This window comes from Centrocercus urophasianus, unplaced genomic scaffold (genome assembly GCF_019232065.1).
Source record: "Centrocercus urophasianus isolate 14NV4802_14NV808 unplaced genomic scaffold, USGS_Curo_1.0 seq_23, whole genome shotgun sequence".
Lineage (NCBI taxonomy): Eukaryota > Metazoa > Chordata > Aves > Galliformes > Phasianidae > Centrocercus > Centrocercus urophasianus.
In genome coordinates this window covers 12792063-12818915 of record NW_024884789.1, presented here as the reverse complement: position 1 = coordinate 12818915, position 26853 = coordinate 12792063, and the positions used below count along the sequence as shown (strand labels likewise).

The 26853-nt window shown below is 39.5% G+C and overlaps 1 protein-coding gene across 6 annotated transcripts in view; it reads left to right on the top strand.

The window, feature by feature from the left end:
• ALDH1A2 (aldehyde dehydrogenase 1 family member A2) overlaps nucleotides 1-26853 on the top strand; it is an 81180-nt gene that overhangs the window by 29709 nt on the left and 24618 nt on the right. For all 6 annotated transcript variants that reach the window (XM_042824094.1, XM_042824096.1, XM_042824095.1 and 3 more), the window contains 3 exons: nucleotides 20992-21096; nucleotides 21352-21492; nucleotides 23079-23208. In XM_042824094.1, the coding sequence (XP_042680028.1) occupies nucleotides 20992-21096; nucleotides 21352-21492; nucleotides 23079-23208 (376 nt within the window). The remainder of the gene's footprint in view (nucleotides 1-20991; nucleotides 21097-21351; nucleotides 21493-23078; nucleotides 23209-26853) is intronic.

The following is a 26853-nucleotide window of genomic DNA, read 5'->3' as shown; positions in this document are numbered from 1 at the left end:
TTGGTGGCAATGCTGTGCTTCATGCATAAGGGAATACGGGGGCAGGAAGGTTTGCAGGGGGATCTAGCAGTCTCCTTGGCAGTATGTTATAGTCCTGCTAGTGTCAAATTGGGGCCAAAATCTCTCCCACAGTTGGGTGCTCCAGAAGTATCAGGTATGTGAGATGAGCCTTTGCCTGTTTTTAACTAAGACATGCTATTAGCACATTGTGTATAAGAAGCACATTTCAGACTTGATAACTTCAAGAACTTTACAGCATTGGAGGGAGACCAAGCTATTGATGCCTTCCTCTTTCATGTTCTTATGAAACTCCATCCTCTCTCTCCTTGGACTGGAATGATTTCCAAGTATCTGATGGTTGACATGGAAGCAGTCTAACGGATTGAGTCCTTTGTGGACTTTCTTCCCTTAAATTCTTTATTTGATGGACAAAAGGTGTCTTCTACTGCATGTGGTTATGCTTCCTGTTATCCTTGAGGTAAAATCAAATCTGCTTCACAAAGTATTTTCATGGTGGTTTTAGGACGTCGTAAAGACTTGATAAGACGGCAGCTGGTAGAAGAAAGTGAGCGCCCTGCCTTTCTGTTGTGTTCTCAGCCCTGGGGGCTGTTCTCACTGCTGCATCTGACCTGGTGAACAGGCATTCTCAGATCGCGTCACGTTGAGGACAGTAATCCAGCTGGATGTTTTGTTTCTTGTTTGCCTGTTGCTTTATGTCTGCGATGGAGATGAAGAATTTTAGCACAAGGGAAAGTGGAAAAATTGTGGTCTTTGGGAACTTTTTGTAAGAGGTGGTTTAAGGGGTTGAAATATACAGCACTGTGGCAGTGAAGATGTACAGAACTGTTTCTCTAGTAATAGTAGGTTGTGAATTGATTGGTGAACATCTTTTTTGACCTGTGTAAAAGGATGTGCTTCTACTCTTGCATTATTGATAAAAACAGGTCAGTTTCTAAACACAGGTCAGGTAAACTAGCCTGGCTGTCTATCAGTGTCTATCAGTGCCGAAATTAACTGTAGACAGCAGGTTGTATTAAGTGTGGGCCAACTGTTTCTGAGTAGACAAGAACTAAGGGATACATTTCAAATTCTCATACAGTAAGTGTTGTGGTTTGACATGTTTCGTTGCTGAGTTTCTTTATTCTGATTCCCACTGTGCTTTCTTGGCATTGTCCACAAATGAGAGTTTCAGAGCTATATTACAAACATTTTTTCACCAAAATTTCCTGTGTTTCTTAGGTAAAATTCCAAACTGACATTAAAATAGGAGGTCAGACAGCTCTTTTATTTAGAAAAATATACAGTCTTTGAGATTTATTGAACTAGAGGCAAGCTTTGGCAAAAAAAAAACAACAACAAAACAAAACAAAACAAAACAAAAAAAAACCAAAAAACCTCAGGTAAGTGGTAAATACATGCTTTTCCCTCTTGTCCTTGAATAAGCTCACTGTTTTAATGCCTTATTTTTCAAGTCAGTTTCAGTTTTTGATGCTTGAAGGAATTAGCTAATGTTTTTGGTGAGCTCAGTGAGTAGTGGTTACAAGAGATGCAGCACAGAAAATCAGAGAGATGGTTGCATGAGCAATAGTCAAATGGAACATCATTGCTTTCACTTTGTGGAGCATTTCAGCACCTGTGCTGGTACCATACATGTCCCTTGGTATACGTGATATTTTAGGGTATGTGCCACATTTTGAATTACTCTTGTTTAAATCTACAGTTTAGACTCTTCTGGTGTGCGCACACACCAGGGTTGGTAGTACAAGCCCTCAGTCTGCAGTGCAGTTGCACACTACGTATGCACTTCTCCAGTTAACAGGCTGAACACAGGACTCCCTCCCCAAACCTCTAAGTTGTCTGTACAAACCAGATTTACCCAGGTTGTTCATAAGGGATCAAAACACAATTGAAGTTTTACATATATCCAATCTCCTATTTTTGCTCATTCCAATACCTCTACTATAACTGTGTTAACGAAATAGCATTTATATATATATATATGTATATAAAACTATCATGCTGAGATAAGCAATGACTACATACCTTCTCAGTGATGCAGTAGTTAACTGTTGTAACAGTGGACTCTCTGTGCCGAATTTTTGGACAGCAATGGAATTTTCAAAGCAAATGTGAACCAGTTGCATGCATCAAGATATACAAGACAATATTGCTGGCGAGGGGAAATTTCCCTCTTTGTCCAGCAGATAATGTCAGATTACATACTGAAAGAAAAGTGTATTTCTAATCTCTGCCAAAAAGTTTATGATTTCAAATGTCCGATACAAATCTTGTATATATTTATTTGCACACAAAAGCCAGGAGGTCAGTGACAATCAGAGCACTTGCCTAAGTTGAAAAAGAGCCAAATGCATATCTCTGCTCTGAAGCAAATAGAGCAGAAACTTGAATTCAGATCCCTACGTTCTCATAATAGATAGGTCTCAGTTGTCGATGGTGTCTAGCTCTAGCCATCCTTGGAAAGAGTCTCTCGTTACCTCCTGTTGGATAATCCACTTGTATGTATTAGTACTGAGGTAGATTGACAGTGCAGGATGGTTGTTCAGGAAAAGCAGTATTTAGGTTGTTGCTCCAAGAATGCTCATGATATCAGATTCAGCAAGGATTTGATCAAAAATCTATGGCTATGTATAGGTGATTGGACTATAGAGTTGGGATAGTGTGTCTTGAGTACATACTTTCATTCTGACAAAAAAAGCTTGTTAATTCTCCATTCCATTCTGTCCTTCATACATTTTTTTTCCCGCAGAACTTCATGAAACCATTTCCATATTCAGTTTCTGACTTGGCTTATCCACATTTTCTGATTTAAAAAATCGCAGCAGTCAGAAATTCTTGATCATCTCTGCTCAGCTCGCTATCTCCTTGTTAGTGCAAAGTTGTTCCCTGCTGACCTCAATGGGTTCTGCCAGTTTGAAGATATTCATTACCATAAACTGCTTTGTTCTTCCAAGTGCCATACCTGTTTCTCTTCCCTTCTTTGCAATGCACGTTAACAGTTGCCTTCGATAAACTGTCCATGGGCATTACAACTCATTGGGGCATATCACCATCTAAAAGTAATTTCAATCATCCTTTCCTGCAGGCTTTGCCCCACACTTGTTACCTCTGGCAAATTTCATCTATCCCTGACTTGTACAAACAGCTTTTAATTTAAGTTCCAATTGTGCTTTCCTTGGTACTTGGCTTAGTCTGAGTATTCTTATCCACGAGATATGTTACCTTACTATTAATGATCTGCTAAAGCAGGTGAACCATGATATTGATTACTAGTCACTGTAATGAAGGGGCACCTTGCTATTAACCTCTTTCCAGGGAGAATTATCCATTTATTTCCAGTCTTTATCTTATCTCTTAACCGCTTTTTAATCCATGGCAGAACTTTATCTTTCACCATATGGTTACTAACTTTCCTTAATAGCCTCTTGCTAAGGACTTTATCATCAAAAGCCTTTTTAAAGTCTAAGTAAATTATATCCACTGATTCATCTCCGCTCCTCATTTGACTAACTATCTTCCAAGAAATCTTGCGAGTTTATGGAGGTAAATGACAAAAGAGTTCATTGCTCCATATCATAAATTCTGAGTCAGATCCTACATAAAACCCCTTTTCTTTTACAGTTTTCTGAAGCTATTTTTTCCTAAGACTGTCTGAATGGTATCATGTTGCTGTTTATTTTTTGCAAATTGTTTCATTCTCTGAATTTTTAAAACATGCTTTTGATGTTGTTGTTTTTTTTTAGAGTAGAAACAAGTCACCAAAACATCAGCTTTAGTTCAGCTGAAAGAAACATGCTTAAAAATGCATTTATACAGAGACAACATTTTAAGAAAGCAATGTAAATATAAATAGAAACGTGTAAAGGTTTTTAAAATTTGTTCAGAAAGTTGCCAATTCAGGAAGGGTTGTTTTAGCTTCTGGTGAGACGTCCTAACGTGTGCTGGCATCCTACTTGGACACAAACAGGAGCATAAATAGCTATGTGAAAGGAGAAAGATGAAGTTTAACAAATGACTGCCATGTAAGGACCCAATCATTCATGACTTTTATGATTACTCAGGTGAAAAGATGAATTCCTGTTTGGTCTGGTTATACCTGCTATTTTTTTTTTTTCCCCAAACACAGGTTCAGTGTTTCAGAATTGGTCTAAAGTCATATTTCTACTGACGGATATTTTTGTTACTTGTAATAGCAATCTGCCTTTGTGATGTGAATGTGACATATCAATTTCAAGTTATACAGTGTACTTAAGCTTTAAATATAGGAGTATTTCATTATTAAAAGTATGATATGTGAAGCCACATCAAAGAGTTGCTGCAACAGCATTGGTGAAATAGACTCCAAATGACAAAAGAAAAAGGGGCTTCATTCTTGTTTACTTGAAGTCAGTCCATTTCTCAGATAGCCCAGTGAATTAGATTTCTACCTTATGACTTGAAATGTAATACATTCCAGCTTTGTTGGAAGGAAGTGGGAAAATATTTCAGAACGGAGAACCAAATTCTGTGATCCACATGAAAATGTTTAAGGTCAGTTCAATCTCAGTTGACCTCATCTGGAGGTTAAAACACAGGGACAGAAATGACCACTCAAGTATATAGACCTTAATCTGGGAGGGATTCATGGTTAATCGAGACCTTGAATTGTATTCAGAACCTAAAGTGAAGCCAGTGGGAGAGCTGTGCAGAGGCTAACAGCAGGTGGTGTGCTTACAGAGAGGATATGCTGTGCTAATATCCCTGTGGATGTTCAATATGCCCCAATTTAAAAGTTATACACGTCCATTTGCAAAGCTGCAGAGGCATAGAAGGAGGTGCATGGGAGAACAGACTGCAGCGTCCAGTGGAAATAGGGTGCTAGGGAGGTGCTGTCCCTGTGCTTTGGTCACCTAACAGTGATTACACAGAATCCCTCCATTTTGGCTCCAGTTATCACAAAGTGCCTTTCTCTATGGAAATTTAAACACATTTGCACAAAGGCTGCATTAAAGTAAAGTAAAACTAATTTATTTCCAAAACAGAAGTGTTTCAGGTAAATGCAGGTGTTATTGCATTGTCGTATATCCTCTTGCGACTAGGTCAGTAGGTCTTAAATTTGTCCTGAGGTGAGTAGAGCAGGTCAGAGCTTCAGGTCTACATTTTGTCTGAAATATAATCTCTCCACTTAGAATGGCCTTGCAGGTCTGGGCTGTGGCATTGCTCTGTCAAGTTTCAGTGGGAAAAGCACCACATAATACATCACCATCTTCATCACTGTCAACCTGGTAGTGGCTTTTATGTAACTCGTGATGCATCAGCTTTCTAACTTGGAAGAGTTGAGAGACATTTGCATTTGGGGTTTCTTTCAGGAACTGAATTTCAGCTATTTGCAGTATACGTGGGACTGAAGCACTGTGAAGCGTGGCCTTTAAACGATCTTAGGTGTACTGCTGGTGTTAGAGTTTTGGTAAAGATGCATCTCCAAGAACAAGCATTATATCTGTCATCTGTACACAAGCTCCAGTTCTGCTCATCTTCCCTTGCCCCGCAACATGCATTGTGTTCTGGCTGGACATATCATCCACTTTGATACTGCCACATTAAGACATCCCAAGTCAGCAGCCATTTCTAGGAAATACTTCTGGTATTCTTTTTTGTACGTTTTATAGCCAGGCTGTTTGGGGAATATGGTGGCTCTGCACAGCCTGTATTCTTTTTCTTTTTTATTAAACTTCTCCTGGCTTTTTCATTTGTGTTAATTTCTTGGTATTTTCTTCTTCAGAATATTTAGTAAGTTTTTAATTTTCATTTTGTGTTGCAGCCTTTTAGAGTTAGCACTTTCTTCCTGTTCTTTGACCTGCATTTCTTCTGGTATTTTTCTGCTTAGCCACCTCATTTTCCTGCTTCTGCTTCCCATTTTTAGTCTTGGGAATGCAAATCTTTGACTCCTTTACATTCTGAAGCCTCCATGCTGATTCTATGGATTTTAATTTCCTAGCTTCAAGCAGGGAGTTTCTGAGTTACTTCCCTTTTTGAAAAACAGCTCCTTTTCTTTAAATTCAGTGTCCCAGAGAGTGGAGCTTCTGTGCTTTTCTCCTGCAGTAAAGCCAAAATTATTTATGTGGTAACCATTTCTCAGGGCTTCAGACACAATTTCTAGCCCTGGACAGGAATGTCAGATGTTGTTTATTAGGATATGGAGAACTGTATGTTCCTTAGACGCTGTTTCAATGCAGCTCTCACTGATCTATTATGTAGTTACTATTGCACTCATCTTCTACCGCCTTCCAATTTTTTTCACACTTCATGGTCTTCGGTTGCTTGGATCTAGAAGTCAGTATTTGCTCCTGCTATTATACTTCAAGGCCTACCCCCCTGCCTCTACATCCATGGAGGTGCATTATGCTCTGGTTCCCAAATGTTTCTCTCCCATACACTGACAATGGAAATCCTTGTGCACAGAGCTACCTGCCCCTCCCCACAGCCTGACTCATATTCTTATACAGTTTATAGCTAGAAATCATGATATGCCTCTAATAATTTTCATCCCCTTATGTTCAAAAAATGCTATTTTTTTCCTCTCTGTGATACAGGTCAGATCACCCGTTTTCACACTTTGGTTTCTTATGCTCGTTTATTGACACTTGCGTTTTATTTCCTAATTATAAGATGACCTAGAAGAAAATTGTGATCTAGTTTTCAGCCCAATCATTGAAACACTTCCCATGACATTGCACCTCATTCTCATTTACCATTCTGCCACTGTTAAAAGTCCTTAAAATAGAAATTAGATTTAAACTGGCTTTAATACGTCTTTACGCTGTCAAAGTGATATGAGGAGGCATTTATGTAACTGACAGTTGGGTGCATAGAATTATTTTTTCAAGAACTGTTTCATTTAGTTACTCAGAAGTTTTCTGAAGTTTATTTGAAATGTTCTTTGCATCCAGGCATAATAAAAGCATTGTCCTCTGGCTGTGCTCAAACCTTACCAGCACACCAGAACATGCACATTTTACGTTTCCACATGCGTTTTTTCAGTTGTAACAGAAATGGTTTGAGTTTATTTTGGGGCAGTTAAGAAACTATCAAGAAATTACCACCTGCCTTTCCAAATCAAGAGGTTTATTTTATTTTCTCCAATTTCTTCACTTCAGACATATGGCTGCAGCAGTAACCAGTTGTACCAGAATGGCCTGCACAGACCCTTAGAGACACGCACCGTTTTTTTTTTTCCAGGACATCTGGCTAAGCTTTCACCCACTTTCCATCAGTGCTGATGTTTTGTTGGTCTTCCTCTTTTTATCTTTACCACAGCTACTTAATGGCTTTTTCTGTCTTTTGTGATGTCTGTGGGTTGCTGTTGTCCTAAGAGGTGAGAATCAAGCTCTGCTTTTTCACTTTTCCTCTGAAACTGTGATACGAAACTAACACTAGATGTGTTGATGATAACCTAGCCTTGGTGGTCCAGCCCTTGGAGAGCAATTTTAAAATCTCTTTGTTAGTGAAGACATTTTTAGCTAGCATCGTGCAACTGCAAATGTTAATATTCATCTCTTTCCATCAACGCTTTTAGAAGGCATTAATTGATTCAATCTCACTGTAAAACTGGTGAGAAGGCTTCTTCACAGATGGGGGAGTTTAAATTTGTAGGAGTGTAAGCATGACTATCTGAGACAGTGGGTCAGTGTCAGTATCAGGATCCCTTGTTAAACCAGCCAGACTTCTAGAAGAGTTTTTTAAACTAGAAGAGGGGAGATTTAGGTTAGATGTTAGTTATTTACTCGAGGGTGGTGAGGCCCTGGCACAGGCTGCCCAGAGTGGATGCCCAAGGCCAGGTTGGATGGGACCCTGGGCAGCTGAGCTGTTGGGTGACAGCCAACCCACAGCTGGGGGTTGAGACTGGATGATCTTCCTTTCCAGTCCAAGCTGTTCTATGATTCTGCGAGTCTGATGTGTTTTATGGTGTATTTGAGAGAATTTGTCAGCTTAGCATGAAGCACAAATGTTGCTGCATTATAGCAGAATCGGGATTTTACAGTGATTGAGATTTCTACAGCCAGAGGAGAAATACCACAACTTCTGAGCGTCTTTCTAGTCTAAATGACTATGATATTCAAAGTGAACACAAATTATTTTACTTTGAAGAGAGATAATCCAAATTTCGTGTAAGTAATTCTACTTTGAAAATATCCAGATCAGAAACTACTGAGTCAGCTTTGTTGCCAAGAAAATACTTTTCTTCTCTCTCTCACCTGTCTCTTCTTCTAGGCTCTGCTTTTGATCTGAGAATCACAGAACTGTAGGGGCTGGAGGGACCTCTGGGGATCACCAAGTCCAACCCCCTGCTAAAGCAGATTCCCTGCAGCAGGTTGCTGTTTCTACTTCTGTTTCTACTTCTACTACTGTAGAATTCTGTCAGCTCAAAGGAAAGAGCTTTCAGTTTGATGTTTTGAAAACTTCCCTGGCCTCAGACAAATGGGTGTAACAGGCTGGACACCCCCAAGAGTTAGAGATGAAACAACAACCAGTGGAGCCTACTTTTCCACCAGTCCTTTTCTATCCAAACAGAGCACTTAACCTGTACAGTTACCTGAACTTTGAGGCCCTGTATATTTAGCACAGAATCACAGAATTGCAGGGGTTGGAAGGGACCTCAAGAGATAGATGAAGTCCAACCCCCTGCTAAAGCAGGTACTCTACAATAGGTTGCACAGGTAAGCATCCAGTAGGATCTTGAATATCTCCAGAGAAAGAGACTCCACCACCTCTCTGGGCAGCCTGTTACAGTGATCTGCAACCCTTACCATAAAGGTTTTCCACGTGTTTGTATGGAACTTTCTACATTCAAGTTTTAGGCCATTACTCCTTATCCTGTCACTGTGCACCGTCAAGAAGAGCCTGACCTCATCCATCTGCCTCCCACCTCTCTTCAAAACATTAATCAGATCCCCTTCAACTTCTTTCTTCAGATCAAACGGACCCAGCCTTTCCTCATATAGGAGATGCTCCAGACCCTTTATCATCTTTGTATCCCTCTGCTGGACTCCTTCTAGGAGATCTCTGTCTTTTTTGAACGGAAGAGCTCAGAAGTATTCCAAATGTGGCCTCACTGGGGCAGAGTAGAGGGGAAGATCACCCCCGTTCAATACACCCTAGGATCCCATTGACCTTCTTGACCCTAAGTGCACTCTGCTGGCTCATGGCCAACCTGTCGTCCATCAGGACCCCCAGGTCTTTCTTTGCAGAGCTCCTCTCCAACAAGTCATGTCCTAACCTGCAATGATGCATGTGGTTATTCCTCCCCAAGTGCAAGACTCTACACTTGCACCCTCTCTGGATAGTTTTAATATGAAGTAATTCATATTTCATACTCTGGTTTCATTAATTTTTTTGAAAGTAGGATGTATTACTAAATGTTCAGTCCCTCCCACTCCAGAGGGGAAAAAAAAAGGAAACCCTCTTATTCTCTATGTATGATTCTTAGGAAATGGAAGTACAGAGTCAGTGTTTACATGTTGGCTGTATGTGTACTTTCATATATGGCATTAATTATGCAGATGTTTGTGGAGTCATCTGTGTATGTACATAAAGTCCTTCATGTGCTCTGCTCTCCTTTGGTGTCACTTGGAGCAGTGATTCTGTCAGTTACTCTCTTGTTACTCCCTTGAGTGCTTTCTGGCAGACACTGCCCTTCTTGCTGGTAGATGTGCATTCAGACTGCTGATGAAGCTTGTGGCATTGCTCCCTTCAGTACTTTCCTGTTAGGAGGAGGATTTCCACTGGCAGTAATGTGGGAACAACACTGGAAGACCAGGTTTGTTGCCTCTGGTTATTGTTCCTATTCACTTTTCACGTGTTTTGTCTTAGTAAAGTACTTCAACATAGAGAGAAGGAAGTCCCTGCTATTTAGATTACAACCAGGAGCAAGTACAGGACGTGCCCAGCAACTGATGAGCACAGCTCTTCGTCCCACCAGCTGGGACAGCTGCTTTTAGTGTTTGGGTTCTTCTAGCTGAAACACAAATGCGTTCATGCTCTTGCTCTCTGTCTCATTTCATTTCTCTCCTTGAGGGAGCATTAGGACAAATCCTTGATGACTTATTTCCTGGTTTGAAGCCTCTACCTGCTTTCCTGGAGTGGCTGCCCGTGACTGGGAACCTTTGTAGTCAGCTCTTCCAGCTGTTTGCCTAAATGGTCTTCAGGGAGACTAAGAGCAGTGAACCTGGAATAACAACATTTGACTTCAGCTAGGTCCCAAGAGAATTTAGTTATTACTTAATGGATTGAATTGGTGACATATCTTATACCAGATAACTGCCAGAGGTTGCATGAAATTAACCTTTAACAAATGGCCAGTTATTGGTGTATACCCCTTACAGAAAGCTGGGCACTGGGTGACATACGTTCACAGTAATTAATACTGTGTTTCATACCTTTACATGCCAGTAGAATTTGCACTGCCTCAGTGAAAAATTTCTCAGGTTTAAGTGTTGGTGGTGGTTTTCACCATTTACTGATCATGTGTCATTGTGTTCACTACACTGAGCATAAATCCTGTCTTGTAAACAGCAGGGAGACTAATGAGGTTTGCCCACATTCTGGTATCATTACATGGAGCTCCAGCAGAGAGAAAGGGAATTCGGTTAGAAAGGGGAGAAGAAACCCGAATTTTAAAGGAAATGTGGAAAAAAACCTCCGAACCATGTATACATTTTTTAAGAAAGGCTTTTTATTGACAAAACTTACAATGTACTTTGCTCATTTAAGGAAATCTCTGTTAGTTAGGTTTTGTTTTTGCCTTAGTCCACATTTTTGGAACTTCGTGTTTGGCATAAGGTGAGGGTCATGTTTTTAATTTAAATGCTCAGAGTTACTGGTCTGCTTCTATTTAAAAGTAAATAGAAGAGATCATTTTTCTTGCAGGCCTCTGTTTCTGTATGGAATAACTTGTCAATCATACATAAAAATGTTAAATGTTGGCAGTGTTTTGCTACACCCTGAAGTGGTTTATTTGCTTGGGACTGTAATCAGCCCTAATCAGCTCTTGCAAGAACACATCCAATTTTAGCCTTAGCACCACAGTGTACTTCAAGGTGTAAATTTGTCAGGTATCCAAGCACAGCAGGATACTTTGACAGCTTAAGCCTAGTTCTCCCCAATCAGTCTTATGCATAATAAAAAGTATAACGGCCTTTTCCAGTTTCCTATAAGTAAAGTCAGTGGCCAACCAGCAGAAAGGACCGAAACAGAAATCAGAACAGAACTCTGAGGCCAGGGAATCTTGCTAAAGGTTTCTTCTCTCCAGAAGAATATCCTCAAGTAAATAAACCAAGATTTTTCGAGCCCCTTCACTGAAAAGAATTTACAGCCTGAGAGATTTCATTGCACTGTTGAATAAGAGAAGAGGTGTAGTGTTCCTTTGCATCTTCTTGAAGAGCAAAAAGGTTTATAAATCAGACTTCTGGGAATTGTTATCTCACAGCTTCTTCTAACAAACACAATTTGTTTTAAAGGCTTTCACCAAAGATGTCATAAGTGGTAATCCCTATGTTGTAAGTAGGTACTTAATGTGATTTAACTTAATGCTGATGATGCAAAGCTATTCTCCCCCAAAAGCCCATTAAGAACATCCAATTTTCTGGTAGACTAACGCTCCTGCTTACTATCCTAGAGATAAGTGACTTTTTAACCAGGATAATAAGGAATAGCTTCAAACTGAGGCTGCAAACTGAGCACTGTGTGCTCTTTCTGAATGTTTGGACTTGAACACAAACTTATTTTTATTTAGGAGTCATTTGAAGTTGTGTGTACAGTCACGCACATACAGGCACTTGCAGTCACCTTAAGGAGTGTACTGCTGAATATTGTTATTTATTATGCCTCTTAGTAAGCATAGTCCAGGTAGAAAAGAGCCAGTGCAAGCTGTTTATGTAAACCAAATAAGAAAATGATAAATACTGAGTTGGATTTCATATAGGCCTGTTGTGCAGGTAGCTCTGAGTTTATACAAATAATGCTTCTCATACTGCCTGCTCATTTGTTGGTTTGACTTCTGTGGATTTTGTTTGTGCATGACATGAAAGGAAACATCACTGGCATCATTTAGCAAAGTGCAGTTTTTGGAGATATTCAAAATAAAAAGTAGAAGCAAAGTCAAGCTTTCCAGGAGCTTATTGCTGCTCACTTGGGTCTAATATAGAGTTAGCACTTTGCAGGTCAGTGGCTCTGCTATTTGTCTCTGACCTAACAGATCTGGAGTTCTTCACATCAAAACCAAGTCTTGCTGAGCTGAGATCAAACGTGTTAAGGTAAGGATCTTGCCAGTGATTTATCGTGCCAGGGAGGGTGATCAGGCCATAAGGGGCCACTGCAAATGAAGTTGACATTCCAGCAATTTCTCACGTGTAAGGTAATTTTCTCAAATGGAGCTTTTAAGTCAGAATATATTTGCCTAGTATATTTTTTGTGTTGCCTAGTCTGTCTTTAATTCTGAAAGGAGAATATATTTGTACAGCATAATTTATCTGTGAGTGTTCTTTGGTGATGAGCATTTAAAACAGCAAACAATTACCTACAAATAATCTGCTGCATTCTTTTAAATGGAAGAATATGTTTCCTGCATGCAAATAGAAAGATTGCCTGTTTTATATTGTGCAAAAGGAGTGCATGAGACCAGCAGAGCACAACTGATGCAAAACATAGGAAAACTACAGACTAATATACCTTGTTTGTACAAACCCCTCCTCATTCCCACAGTCTTAAATGAGCACTTGTGGAAGTTTCCAGGATCAAGTTCTTAATAGCCACAACTTCATTAAAGCCCACTGACAGCTCAATAATTGATTCTGTAAAAAAAAGACACCTTCCCCTTCTCTCCTGATTTAATGCATTTTTAGAAATGTTTCATTATTTCATTTTCAAGTTGCAGTAAATGCCATCAAGGATCACGTCTCAGAAAAACCGCTGCCATCCTTGCCCAAGTCATTCAGTGATTGCTTTTTCATTGTTATCAGTGGAAATCTGGAGCATACTTAATATTGGGGGCATCCCATCTTCAGAAAAGAATGTTTTTGAATGCAGTGCAGAGCAGGACAGTAAATGTTCTTCTCCAGCAAATAAGGGCGAGGGAAGCTTGGAGGCTGTTTCATAGGGATACATGAAATGTTACATGAGCTGCAGGAAGACTGTTGTTATTTCTGTACTTTGCCACTAACAGCACAGAAATTCTTCGTTAACCTAAAAAAGTAGGGATTACTTTGAAGTTTCTTTGAAAAGTAGAAAATATTTTATAGTCTGCATGTGCTGTAAGTAGAGGGTTTTTTTTCCACAGGTTTAAGGGGACAGGCAAATGAATGAAATGTTTGTGGTGGCTTCAGTTCAACAGAAAATACAATCTGAACTTTCTTCTTTTTAGATTAATTTTCTCAAACAACCAGATGCAAAGTAATCCCTTTAATGAGACTAAATTGAAATAATGGATGCTACATCAGCATGTGGCACAGTGAGAAACCAAAATAGGAAAAGGTACCATTGCTGTTTGGCAGGTTGGATTTTGTGCAGGACATATCTGTGGGGAAGGAAAAAAAAGCCAAGTGAGCATACTACTGTGTGTTGTAAGGACTTATTTAATCCCCTTAACTAATTACTCAAACTTCCTAATTCCAAATCATACAAACGGGAAAGTTTAGATAAGCAGGGTTTTTTTTTCAAATGGGTGCCCCCTACAGCTTAGAAAATAAACATGACAGGTTTCCTTGTCTGATGTGCTGCCATTTGCAAAAGAACAGACTCAACTCCCAGAAAGACAGAAGACTAATTAACGCAGGGAGATAGGCAGGGCAAACATTTGGTGTGAGGATTTGGGACTTTGGTGGGGTGGGGGAGAAAAAAATCTTGTTACATTTCACTTTCCCAGCAGCCTTTCTCTGGTTTCATTTGCTGCACAGGGAGCCTCTCTTTCCCCAAGCTTCTCCTTCCACTCAAGGCCATTTTCTAGCATACCATTCCCAAAATGAATCCTAACAGTGAGTGGCTCAGGGAGGACCATATATTTATCCTGAAGCACCTAAACTACATGTCTGATTAGTTGGCCCATCAGCATAGAGAAAGGCACTGAGGGCTGACTGAGCACACCTGCGTGTGTGCAGCCCTTGGAAACGCCTCCCTTTCCTCCAGTGCCAAAGGGTCTGGTGGGAGCCTGAGCTCCCACAGCAAGTGCCATCATTAGATCCTCCAGCTTCATGTCTGCCACACTGAAGCCTGATTTAATTTACATGTCACCAAGGGCTTGATGTGGTCACCTATTTTAAATACTTGGTTTCTGATCCAAAGTCCACTGAAGTCAAGGACCACGCATGATTTCTTTAGGCTTGGCTCAGGCACTGCTACTTGGATGTTATCTCCAGAGAACCTGAACATTCAACTCTTCTCACCCAGTCAGGTACCCTGGTACGGAACTGAGGCTGAACGAACACAATTCTACCAGATTTAGACATGCTGCTGCACTGACAGTGAAACCAGAGCAGCCTCATTTACTTTTTTTTCTTTTTTTTTTTTTTTTGGACTCTGTCCACTTCTGCTTTATTGATCCTCTTGCCATAGTATGTTTGTAAGGTTTAAAATTCTCCAGTATGCTCCAGATTTTAAACTGTAGATATCTTAAGTGAAATTCCAGCTTAAGTTTATGAAGGAAACCTCCATTTATAGCAGGTCATGTCTAGAGGCTATAGAATGATCCTCCCGCTCTGAGGTACAAATGAGTTAGAGCAAACAAAACAGAATGCATGCAGCTTTAGAAACAAGCTCTTCTTTTTCAATTTTAAAAAAAATATATATATATATATATTTATTTTTAGGAAAACATTTTTTAGGTGAGAGTGGGAGAGGGAAGAGCCAGGGCAAGCCAGAATGTCAGCAGAGAAGCAGCCAAAACACATTCTGTTTTCATTTGGCCTTTGCAGGGTCAGGTGTGGGTGTTCAGTCTCCAGTGGAACAGCTTGGTCTCCAAGTGTCATTGTCTCTCTGCACACTGTTACCATTACTTTTCTATCACCTGGGGCTCAATCCAGCTCCCACTGCAACCAGTTGGAGTTTTCCTGTTAACAGGAGATTGCTTGCAAGAATTAAGTATAGTGCAAAGTTCGCTTTTATTTATGTGTAGTTCACCGTGATAATGGTAATTCCTCCTTATACGCACAGCATCCCATTACAAGAACCAAAATCTGGGTCACTTCTGCAGGAGTAACACTGCTTGGTGGTAAATGTAACAAACAACATGATAACCATTTGTGGTTGTATGCTCAAGCCAGACAGAGAGCCTTGATGTATGCAGCAACATTGTCTGAAAGTGGTGCAGTCATTGGCACTGCTGAGCAAAAGGCCCCTGTGCCAACTGGCCTGAAAAGCAGGATTCAGCACTGAGAACATGCAGGAGGCTGTGCCCATTGCTCAGCATTTGTGAGCTGCCCAGCAGAAAGCACTGCAGTCTTACTGCTCGCCTGAGCAGCCCCTCTCTGAAAAACAGCAGTGCTGCTGATCAGTTGCTGACCAGCCATCAGTGGATCTGCTGGGCTGGCTTTTGCTTTCCTAATGCTTGTTTATAAAAGCAGGTTTTTGCTGATTCTGAAGCCAGCTGCTGGTTTCCAGTGGATCCCAAGAGTGCTTGACAAAATGCTCTGCTAGAAAGTGAGAGATTTGTTGTATTGAGACAGCCATAAAAGTGAAGGAAAACAAAGCCTGAGAAAACAAACAATCTGCACCTCTGATTGGCAATCCCTTCTATTTCATTCTGTTACAGTTGTACTAATCGTTAGGACTCCTGAAATGTTTCCAAAGGAGAGGAAATGAAATCGCTGTGATGGGAAAGGATATGAAATTTCCTGACCAGACTGAGGCACAGGTGCCCGATATCTGTGATGTTATGAAGTATTTACCAAGGGAAATGATGCTGCTGGATTTTTTGCATGCTTCTAAAATGGTTGTGTCCCCCTCCCCATCACACACTCACATACACAAAAAGCCATTCTGTATTTCTTAATGCCTCCAGCTATGAGAAGATGCTGAGGGCTGAACAGCTGTGATTTCTTTATAAAGTACTTTGGCATCTAATGCCCCCTCCCCCATCTTTGCAGATTTAACGTCAAAGGCTCTCCAAGGAGAAAGCCACATATGAAAAAAAGATCTTTGATGGAATGAAGCTATAACCAGCTACTAAATCAATTGAGTTAGGAAATTCCCATTCATTCCTCCATTCATCCAGAACCATATCTCCTGTGGGAAGCCATTATTATTTGGATGTTAAAATCCTCTTCCTGTACCAAAAAACATTTCTGGAGCTGCAACAGTAAAAAACATTGTTTATTAAATCCATGGGAAAATAATTCCACCTCCAAAGAGCTGGAAGCTGGGCCACTGTCTGTCTGCTGCCCGAATCTCTTACTTACACAGCTGGAGAGCCTGAAGAGTGTCTGGTGACATCATCACCAAGCAATAGTGAATTAAGAATGCAGATCATCGTTTCACTCACACATCATTTGAGAATGTTTTCAAGAAAGGAAATGAAAAGTTACATTGTTGCCACCTGTGTTGATTGCTCTTCTGACTTAATGTATCCCAAATTACTTTTTTTCCTGCATGTTTTTAGAGAAGATGATACAAAAAAGAGAGGCAGGAATCTCCAGGGAACTGAAAAATTGGTCCCACCTTCCAAATCCAGAACTAGCTCTGGGGTGACCATAAGAGGGAATTGATAGTGCCAGAAAACCAAATCTCATTCAGCTGCTGTGCTGAACTTGAATTCATTTTACACTTACACAGACAGCCAAACAGTACTTGTTTTGTACTTGCTTAGTGGTAAATAGTGAGGAAAACATAAAATCCTGTCTATTTTCTACCCGCTCCAAGTTTTGTTACTGCTGCATTACAGAGTATAGCCTTCAGCCTCACTTTGTAGACATCAGTTTCTCTCTGAATGCTTATTTATTAAATGCTTAATTAATGTATTTTGTAATGATTTACCTGTATGGTTTGATAGCAAACATTAAGTTGCTATTTATTAGTAAGCCAGCTGGGACAGATGGTACTTATACATGATATTGTAATTGTATATTTGCACAGCCTAATGTGCTTTGCTTTATGGTGAAAACAATTATTTTTTGCTTGATTTCTAAACTAATGAGCATACGACATGCTCCTGAGCTCAGTGCACCATGCCTCTTAACAGCAGGTCTTATCCAAAGTGTGATGTATCATTTCCTTCCAACTATGTGTCAGCAGAGTCTCAAATTAATCTGGAACTTTGCATGATTACTTTAAATGTTCTTTTCCATTGTACTCAGTTTTGTGTGTTATGTTATCTCAAAGGCTGTGAACAGTCACATGCCCTGTGTGATGGCCCGGGATGCTTCCATCATTAGTCATATGCATCTCTCAAGGAAATCTACAGTGGCTGCACATAATTAGCCACAGGCAGACTCTGAAACTAGCAATTACACGGTGGGACTGTTATCTTTCAGAGTTCTAAACACAAAAGCGTCTCAGGAGAGCGTGTGTGTATAAGGTTGATGTTAGTACCAGGAAGGAGGTGCATCTCATTTGGAAAAGAACAGAAACCATTGAGAGACCTTCAGGATCTCATGGGAAGACTGACACTCCACACACACAGTGGCCAGGGCATGCAGGGCTGAGCATTTAGCCAGTCACAGTGCCGTGGAGCACATATATGGCACACCGCGTGCAAACCACAAAAGGTAACACTAGGACTCAAACCCAAACAGATTACCTCAGTAACTCCTGGAAAACTCAAGTGGTTAATCAGTTACCTTTTATTTACATATATATGCTTAATGCTGAATTAAGTTGTAAAAACCAAAGGCTGATTTATAGCCCCAGTCAGCCTTAATTAACATTGATTCCAGGGGAATAGTAAATGCGAACAGCCTTCACAATTGAGGTTGAACAATGAACTCACTGGGTGTTGTCCAATTTGTAGCATGATTTACATGGAAGCAAGCCCTTCTTTTTTCTAGGGTTATCCCTTTTTCATCTGGTGTTTAGGATGGGTTATATATAATCCATAGATAGGAACATTTGCTGTCAAATATTCTACCTGATTTAGAGTTACCCTTTACCACAGTCACTATAAATAAGGGAGGAAAAAAAAAAAACAATTTGAGGCTTTGCAGGGATTCCTTGTTCTTGCAATGTGTCATCGCTTGTCCATTTCATGGCATTTTTACGAAGTGGCCATAATGAAAGTCAGATTAAATGTACAGGATATATATGTTTAATCAACAGCCATTGGTGTCAGTACCGCTGGAAGAGTTATAAAAGCCCCTGTGAATGCAAATTTATTGCAAAAGAATCTCAGTCTTAATGGTAGGAATATCTATCGAATGGTACTACCTGACACAGAACACCTAAAACTTTCAAAAATGAATTATTTAAGTGTAAGGTTTTGCTTGTAAAGCCGCCAGCTGCTGGATTTCAAGACTTGAAACCATTCCAAAACACGGGACTAGGTACTTTATGTGTGCACTAGAGTAAATACTCTGATTTTACTGCCAATTTAAATGTGCTCAGTTTACAGTAATGAGCTTGTATAGGCAATACCTTGTTTATAGAAAGTGGAACAGGAAGAAACTAACATTAACCATTAACAGTAGCAATTTCTCTTGCCTTCAACTCTAACTTTATACCAAATAGATCATTCCCGTGTCTTATCTGAAATATCTGCTGTAATTATTCTCTTTCTAAATCTGTAGAATAAATGGAGCATTCCATAAAATACACCTTGTAGTTCCAGTCAACACATATTGCAAAACTCTTTTGTACTTCCAAGGCACGGTTTCTTATTTTAAGAACATAAACATGTTCTGTGTACAGGCAGAACTGATGATAGGTGTTCCTCTCAGCAGAATGTAGTTAACATTTTTTAAATCTCTTTAAAAAAGAACAGACCACTTCTGTAAGGGAAAAGTACTAAACTGCAGTTGTGTCCACTTAAGTCGTTTTGCTCAACCTGTTTTATTCTTTCAAGACAGAGATCACATAAGAAACCAAAGTGTTTATGTACGTTCTGTAACCTTAAGCAAACATCTTTGCATCTTTGGCCATCTGCTCCTGAAGCTGTGAGCTCCTCTCCCTTCCCCTCCCTCCTCGGTGTGCTCCCCCCAGCTCACATGGAAAGTGAATGCCAGTGAGCAGAGTGGGAAGCATGCCTAGTAACAATCCTTCTTCCACAAAGGTCACAGATCCAAGTTTCTTTGTTTTGCTTACACAGTCTAAAAAGTGATCGTGGTACACCAGAGGATTTTTGACTTCTGGTGTTAGTCACCACAGATGGTACCAGCATCTCTTTTGTTACCTTATTTTGGCTGGGTTAGCTCCAAAATGTCTCAGCAGAGACTGAAAGCTCAGTTTGAAAAGTACTGCAATCGTTGAGCAGGAAGGCAGTGCCCACAGTCTGAGGAGCTTACAGTTCAGGGACATGAACAGGTTCAAGGTAAATACGGAGTATGAAGATAGCAACAGATGGAAAACAGTGCAGCAGGTCCTGGGTTAAATGGCCTTTACAAAAAGTGTGTTAGGGGACTGGAGGGTGGACTAAAGAAGAGATGAACTCTGAAATGGATTGAAGGGCATACAGCAAAATGGCTGGAGTGAAAAGCATAGATAAGGAAGCACAATAGAAACAGCCCCATTAAACAGACCATTAAAGCAAAAGCACGTCATTGGTTTCATTGCACAGTTGTTGTATCTCCAAAGGCTTTTCCAGGCAGGCACAGGCTCCTTCTGCCATGTTCTGAGTCAGCTCTGAAACAGCAGCAGAGTCGGTGCCGTTAGCGTGGCCCTGAGCCTGAGCATTATACTGAGCCCTGCTGAGAAGAACACAACTACATGGTTTCCATTTGGCTTGGGGAATAGGATGAGCAAGTTCATGTCTGATAACTCTACAAATACATCTGTGCCCTCATGTGCAAATAGGAGTGTGCCATCCTCACCGTGATCTCTTCATTTACAGACTCTTTACACCCTTCGGTGTTGCAACTTCTCATTATTGGTAAAATTCCCTTTGGTTCAATGAGGCCAGGACTTCCCCTTCAGCATTTAAAGCTGTATCTCATGAATACAGTAAAACAACATTGACGCGTGAAATACAAGGACCTCATATGATGCTTGGACTCTGAATACTTTCTTTTCTTTGTCTTAGAAAGATTTCAAGGACAGAAAGAGTGTGAATACCAGGAAAAATCTTTCTCCTGCTCATTTTTCTAGAGTGATTTATTTTATATTTGCTAATAAAAAGTTGCATCCTGTTCTTGAAAATAATTCAGTAGAAAACTTAATGTGCATATCTGAGTTACTAGTAAAAATCTGCTTTAAATTAATTCATTTACCTCTCCCAGGACAGCTGTTGTCAGCACCATTAAAATTCACATTTGATTTGCCCATGACAATTAGAATGTCAACAAGGAGAGAATTTGATAATTTCTATTGTTCCAAGCAAATATACATTAATTCTGTGCTGCAAGCCGTCACTGTAGCCATAATCAACTGACTGTGTACTGAAGAACTGTGATGTTTGAGATTATTCAGCCTTGACTGGATTGTATCAATGACCAAATGTTTACTTACTGAGATGGGTACTGAATGATTACTCCAAACCCTTGTCTTGGCTCCAGCAGTTTCAAGGCTTTTTCTCTAATACCAACACTTATTTCTTTAGTTTATTTGTTACAGTGCTTGTATCAAATTTCAACGTCAGCCAAAAGTTCTGTAGAGCTTAATGTTGCTTCTGCAGTGACACCGCCATAGAACACAAAAAAAAAGTGGCTCGGGCTGAGCTTGAGCTCTTGAAAACTGTAATTTTCACAGGCATAAAGAAACTTCAGCTTTTTTTAAAGCAGAATCTGCACATCCTTTCCTGGATTTTGCTGTTGTATGCTTTACTGATTATGCAGAGGTACTGATGATTATTCTTCCCTTTTCTAGATTTTTATCAATAATGAGTGGCAAAATTCTGAAAGTGGGAGAGTATTCCCAGTATACAATCCAGCAACAGGGGAGCAGATCTGTGAGATCCAGGAAGCAGACAAGGTAATGCATCCCATGAACTGGTACATGAACTGGTATATATGTGTTAATACATCACATATTTATACATATTGATGCATTCCTGTGTTTTTATATGTATGTATGTACAAATGAAGCAACAGATCCAGAATACCACTGTTGGACAGTTATTAGTCCCAGTTCCAAAACTCATTATGTGATAAGAGATTGCTGCACAACAAATTTCTTAACCCTAGTAATGTTATTTACCTTTATCTGTTATTTCTTCTTTCTTGATAGGCTGATACGGACAAAGCAGTGAGAGCAGCTCGCCTTGCTTTTTCTCTAGGCTCAGTTTGGAGGAGAATGGATGCATCGGAAAGAGGCCAGCTTTTGGATAAACTAGCAGACTTGGTCGAAAGAGACAGGGCAATTCTTGCTGTAAGTAGCACGTGAAAATCAGCAATCCGATCACCTGTTAAATCTACATTATGAAAGTAAATTAATTTGTAAATGTGTTCACATGAAGAATATTCAAAACTAGAATTAGCTTGATATTTGAGATTACTGACTTGAGAGCTGATCCAAAGCGCATGAAAACCAGTAACAGTCTTTCAACTGAGAGCTTTAAATTAAACCTGAGAGAAACGAACGTGTGTGTGGATACACACACATGTGTACACCTATTACGTACACTTGTGGCTTTCCTAAAATAACCAACAGAAGACTGAGTAAAGTGATTGTGCAGATATCAGTGAAATAGGAGGCAGAATTCTTACTGTCACTGAACTGGTAAGAAATTCTGAGTATTGCACTGTTTAGCTCACATGTGAAGCCATATAAACGGTGGCATTGTTAATGTTATTTTCCGCGTGTCAAGTACTTCGAACTAAGCTGCTGAACATCTTAATTCCAGCTTTGTCAACATTTAAATCATCTTACCACCAGTGTATACTGTAAAATCGCCACAGGGAGAAGGAAGTGCACAGCAAATCAACTTTATTCTGCCTGTCATTTGATTTGTATTTCCAGAGCCAAGTTCTTTACTGAACTGCACCACAGGCAATGCCATTAATTGCTTGTAGGGATGTAAGTCAGTGCAGAATTAGGCCTCTATTCTTCTCTATAGAAATTCATTTGATGGTTGGTGTGTTACACATGGGCATACTTTGCCCATTCTTAATGATTCCTTTTAGACAGCCATTGAATCAGTTAAGCCACGCCAGATCTTAGGGCATTTTATTGGATTCTTTTTGCTAAATGATCTTAGGAAACCCTAAGAGGATAGCTTATAAGATACTTTTAAAAATAGGAATATTAACTTAAAAGTAAGGACATCAGGCTGTTAATTTATGAGCTTCCCTAGAGGAGAGTTTGTTTATTTGATGGTAATAAATAAACTGGCTGTACATTATAGATATCTCAGACCTCAGCAGGAGTCCTGGCAGCCATACAGAGAAATTTTTATATTCACATCAATTATACAGAAGGATATGTCCATTCTTCTCTTTATGGATTCAGATCATTTATACAGGGTTACAAGGAGCCCCTTCTCAGCTGTTATCATTAACATAACAGAACCTAGTTTGACAGGCATTTTTATCTTGGCTCCTGATTAAAACAATTTAGCATTTATATATCTGGACCAAACACAGTGGCTATTAGGTCCAAAATGCAGTCATGCACATGCATGTGGATACACATACAGGACAGAAAATTGCAAACAGAGACACATGCTTAAAAATCATAGTAATCCCAGAATGCTCCAGAAGGAACCTCTTGTTTTGTTCATAAGGAAAGAGTCTTTCTGTTCACAATTGAAAAAAAAAAAAAGAAAAAAAAAGGAAGTAAAAAAGGGAATCATGTATTTGTTCTGAACTGTCTGGATTAAGATTATGCTAGAGTGACTGGTTGGTCTTCATTAAAATCTTTCTGTCGTGACTGAAGAGTTGTTGGACAGTGAATACTGAAGACAATCGTCTAAAAATGCTACTCTGTTTATATATCAACTTTTTCTTGTCCTCTAGACTATGGAATCACTGAACAGTGGCAAACCATTCCTGCAAGCCTTCTATGTAGATCTCCAAGGAGTCATAAAAACCCTGAGGTATTATGCTGGTTGGGCAGACAAAATCCATGGGATGACCATACCTGTAGGTAAGCGAGATTATGGTACTGTTGTACACCTAAACCTTCTGATGGCCAAATGTATTAACAGATCACAGCTGTATGAAAGGCAGAAAAGAACTTGCTTTTCCTAGCTGAGTTAACATTGGTTTTATCAGTGCTGAAGCAGATGTTTAAAAGTTAGCGAGGGCTAGAGTAAATCACATGCTATTGTTCTGCCCTACATGCACATGCAAAATGATGTTTTGTTTCTATGACATATATCAGTCTGAGAAGGAGATGGCTTAATACCCTCTGCATTGAAATAGTGTAACATGAAAACTCATTTTTTATAAACCTGACGTGAAAAGACGACGTTAACTGCCTTTTTAAGAAACAACGTGCTTACCTCTTTACCTAGTTGATATATTTCTTGTATTATTGCTGGTGCAAATCGCTTTACTTGAGACTAGCACTGGATCCAAATTCACTATTTGAGAAGAGTTTGCAATGTTCCTATAGAGCTGTACGCCCATATTTTGTTATATATACTTCCTCACACCATGCAGTAGGATGACTTTTATGTTTTATGTATGAGCGTAATCTTCTCGACTGCTAAGAAATTTATTCTGGATTTATTTATTTATTTATTTCTGTGAAAAGATAAGAAAAATCCTTACTGTTACTTTTGCTCAACAAGTCTCTTCCTCCTGTTCCTCACTCCCAGCTGTTTAACAAACACAGGCTGAATTTTCTGATGCAAAGAAATTCATTTGCAGATTTGCAGTCTGGTCTAGCTGTGCCAACTGCTATAATAATGCAACATGACCCATGATAGCAAAGAACAGGTTTATGTAGGTGCAGTCATTAAGATAAATAACTTGTATTTTGACTACATAAAATACATTTAGGGAAAAGCAGTAAGGAAAACCAATATGCATTCTATGGATTCTTTTCAGCTTCATCATGCACACTGTTCACTGCACATGTATGTTTATTGCACGACACTGAAGGAGATGAGGAAACCCACTCACAAGTAAATGGATTTCATTGTTGTCTTTGTACAGTAGACACCTTTACGCTACCCATTTATTTCTATAAAATTACATAATGTAACATGATATCTGCAGTACAGTAGTTTGCCTCTGAACAGAAAACCACAAGATTGCAGAAACGAGGCAAACATTGTGCAATTTACTGCCACATTAATCATCATGGTGTTTCAGCTCATTTAAAACGACAGTGCGTACTGACTGATGTTTATCATCATTCATGTATTTCCACCAAAGAAATGACAGTATTAGTATTTCTGGTATCGATGCTCCTGTAAGGACTTATGACGATTTCCACAGCTATTTGGGATGAGATTCATAAATCCTGCTTTTGCTGCTTGTGTTTTGTATTTAAACATGCAAAAGTGCAGAGCACACCATAAATTCATACACTCTGCAAATTTCCTGTTTGCTAATCCCTTTCTCCCTGGTCAGGGAATGCCACCTTCTCGCTTGTAAGCCCTGCAGGAGTATGGATTTAGGTCTATCACCAAAAGCCACTGCTGGCTGAAGGAGAATAAATATTCTCTGCTTATTCTTGACCTCAAATATTGAAACAGATGAAACTCCTGAATTTCTCAGTTTTGATGGGTGATATGACAGGGAGAGAGGAGACCAGATTTTCAGCAGACCTTCCTGGATGCAAACTTTAGTGCTGATTTAGTTACCAGTAACGAGCCACATAAATAATGATTTCTGATATTCACACTACTCAGATTTTCAGGGTATCAGTGAATTCTTCCTCTTGATTTAACACTCCTCTGTATGCCAGATAATAGTTTCAGATAATAAAATTTGCCATTCTAATAAAGCTAGTTCAGAGCAAGGGCAGTGTTAAACAACAGTGCTCTTTATAGTCACCTATCAGCTCACTATAGGAAACCAAGCAAGAAAATGACAACAACAACACAAAAAACCCAAAATCCAAACTAAATCTTCTGTTTGTATGTAGTGAGTTAATAAATCTGAAACTTCCCAATCTTTCATCTGTTTCTGTTGAGGGTTTATTTTCCTCTAAAATAACAACAGGAAAGTGATAAATAAGTAGAAAACAAAAGTGTTTTTTACAGTCACATTCCTTCTGGTCCCAAAACTGCTAAAAGCTTCAGACTGACCTTTGCTTGCTCCCATTTGTTAGGCTTGATGATTTAAATTAAAACAGAATGAGGCTACACTAAAAGCTGTTAACCTAATAAACTGAATGCAAGTGAAAGTGTATCTTTAAATACAACATATAATATGATATAGCTTAAAGAACCAAATCTGCTCTCCTCACATGTGTGTGCTGTGTGCTACTGTATGCAGCATGTGCCTATATTATGACTGCGATGCAAATAAAACATCTGAGATGGAGAGTCCTGATAGAAATGTGAATAAACTCACCTATGGAACGTACTGCTGCCCCAAAATGAGACCCCTGGATAAGTGGGCTTAATTTCTAATTAAAGATCTTTGGGCCAGGTGCTAAGCAGCTGCAAATTGATCAATATCAGTGAGGGCTAAAGAATGCTAATTCACATCAGCTGAGAATATTAAAATAATGAAAAGTAAACCTTTTAGAATAAATGTTTGGATTGGATGTGGAATCAGACTGTCATAACCCTCTCAGGCTTACGGCTGCCAGCTAGTAGAAGGCTGAAAGTAACAAGGCAATAGCACCATAGACTAAGCATCAGTAGCATGTGCTGTATCTTAAAACTCTACAGAGTTTTAAAAGTCTCCTATTTCATTTCTGAGCATAGGAAGCTTTCCGTGCTCACTGTTCAGAAAAAAAAGTGATTCACTTCATCAAACTTGAGTTCTTTTCCATGGTAACAGCTTATTTTACATTAATGGACAAGACTGCTCTTAGAAATGTCTTTGTTTTGTCCAGAAGCACCTGCATAACTTGAAGGCACATATGTTCACAAAGATGTTGTTAGAAAGAGATCTCAATAATCTTGTCTGAATAATAACTCTGTGGATGATGAGCTTTGGAAGTAAGTGTCAAAAAGAGCAGCTGACTGCAGTCTAGTGGAAGAGAGCAGGACAAGCAGCTCTGCATGGGAGCTATTGCTTTCAGAAAAGAAAGTTCTGCCCACAGTTGGTAGAAGTACAATTTGTCTGACGTGATAACCAGATTCAGTTTATCTGTAACTTTGTGCTGTGAAGCACACAGACATGTGGCAATGATTATGGAGTGACAATTTGAAGTCAATACGGTGCTAACATAGCTGTGTTACTGTTGTCACCATCCACCTCTCACAGTAATACCACGTACAAGCTGGTATTTTTAGCTGACTCTTTTATGTATGTGCCTCTTGAGCACTTAAACATTTTTGCCTCTATATTATTTTTTACTCCTACTTTACTTCTGTCTAGTTGGATGAGTCTTCTTATGGTATGTGAACCACTGCTAGCATCTGTAAAAGATAACTTAAAAACCATACTGATCATGTGATTTGTGATTTGTGAAACAACTACTTTCATCTCCACAGGGACGTTTTCTAGAATCCGGAGATCAAAATGGTGCAGTGACATTTTGTTGACACAAAGGAAACAATTTTCTTTCTCCTTCACCTGATACAAAACTCCTTTCTCTGTTCCCTCTGTTCTGTTCCTTGTTTAAGTTACACACTATTGTTGCCTGTCTCATAATTGCTCT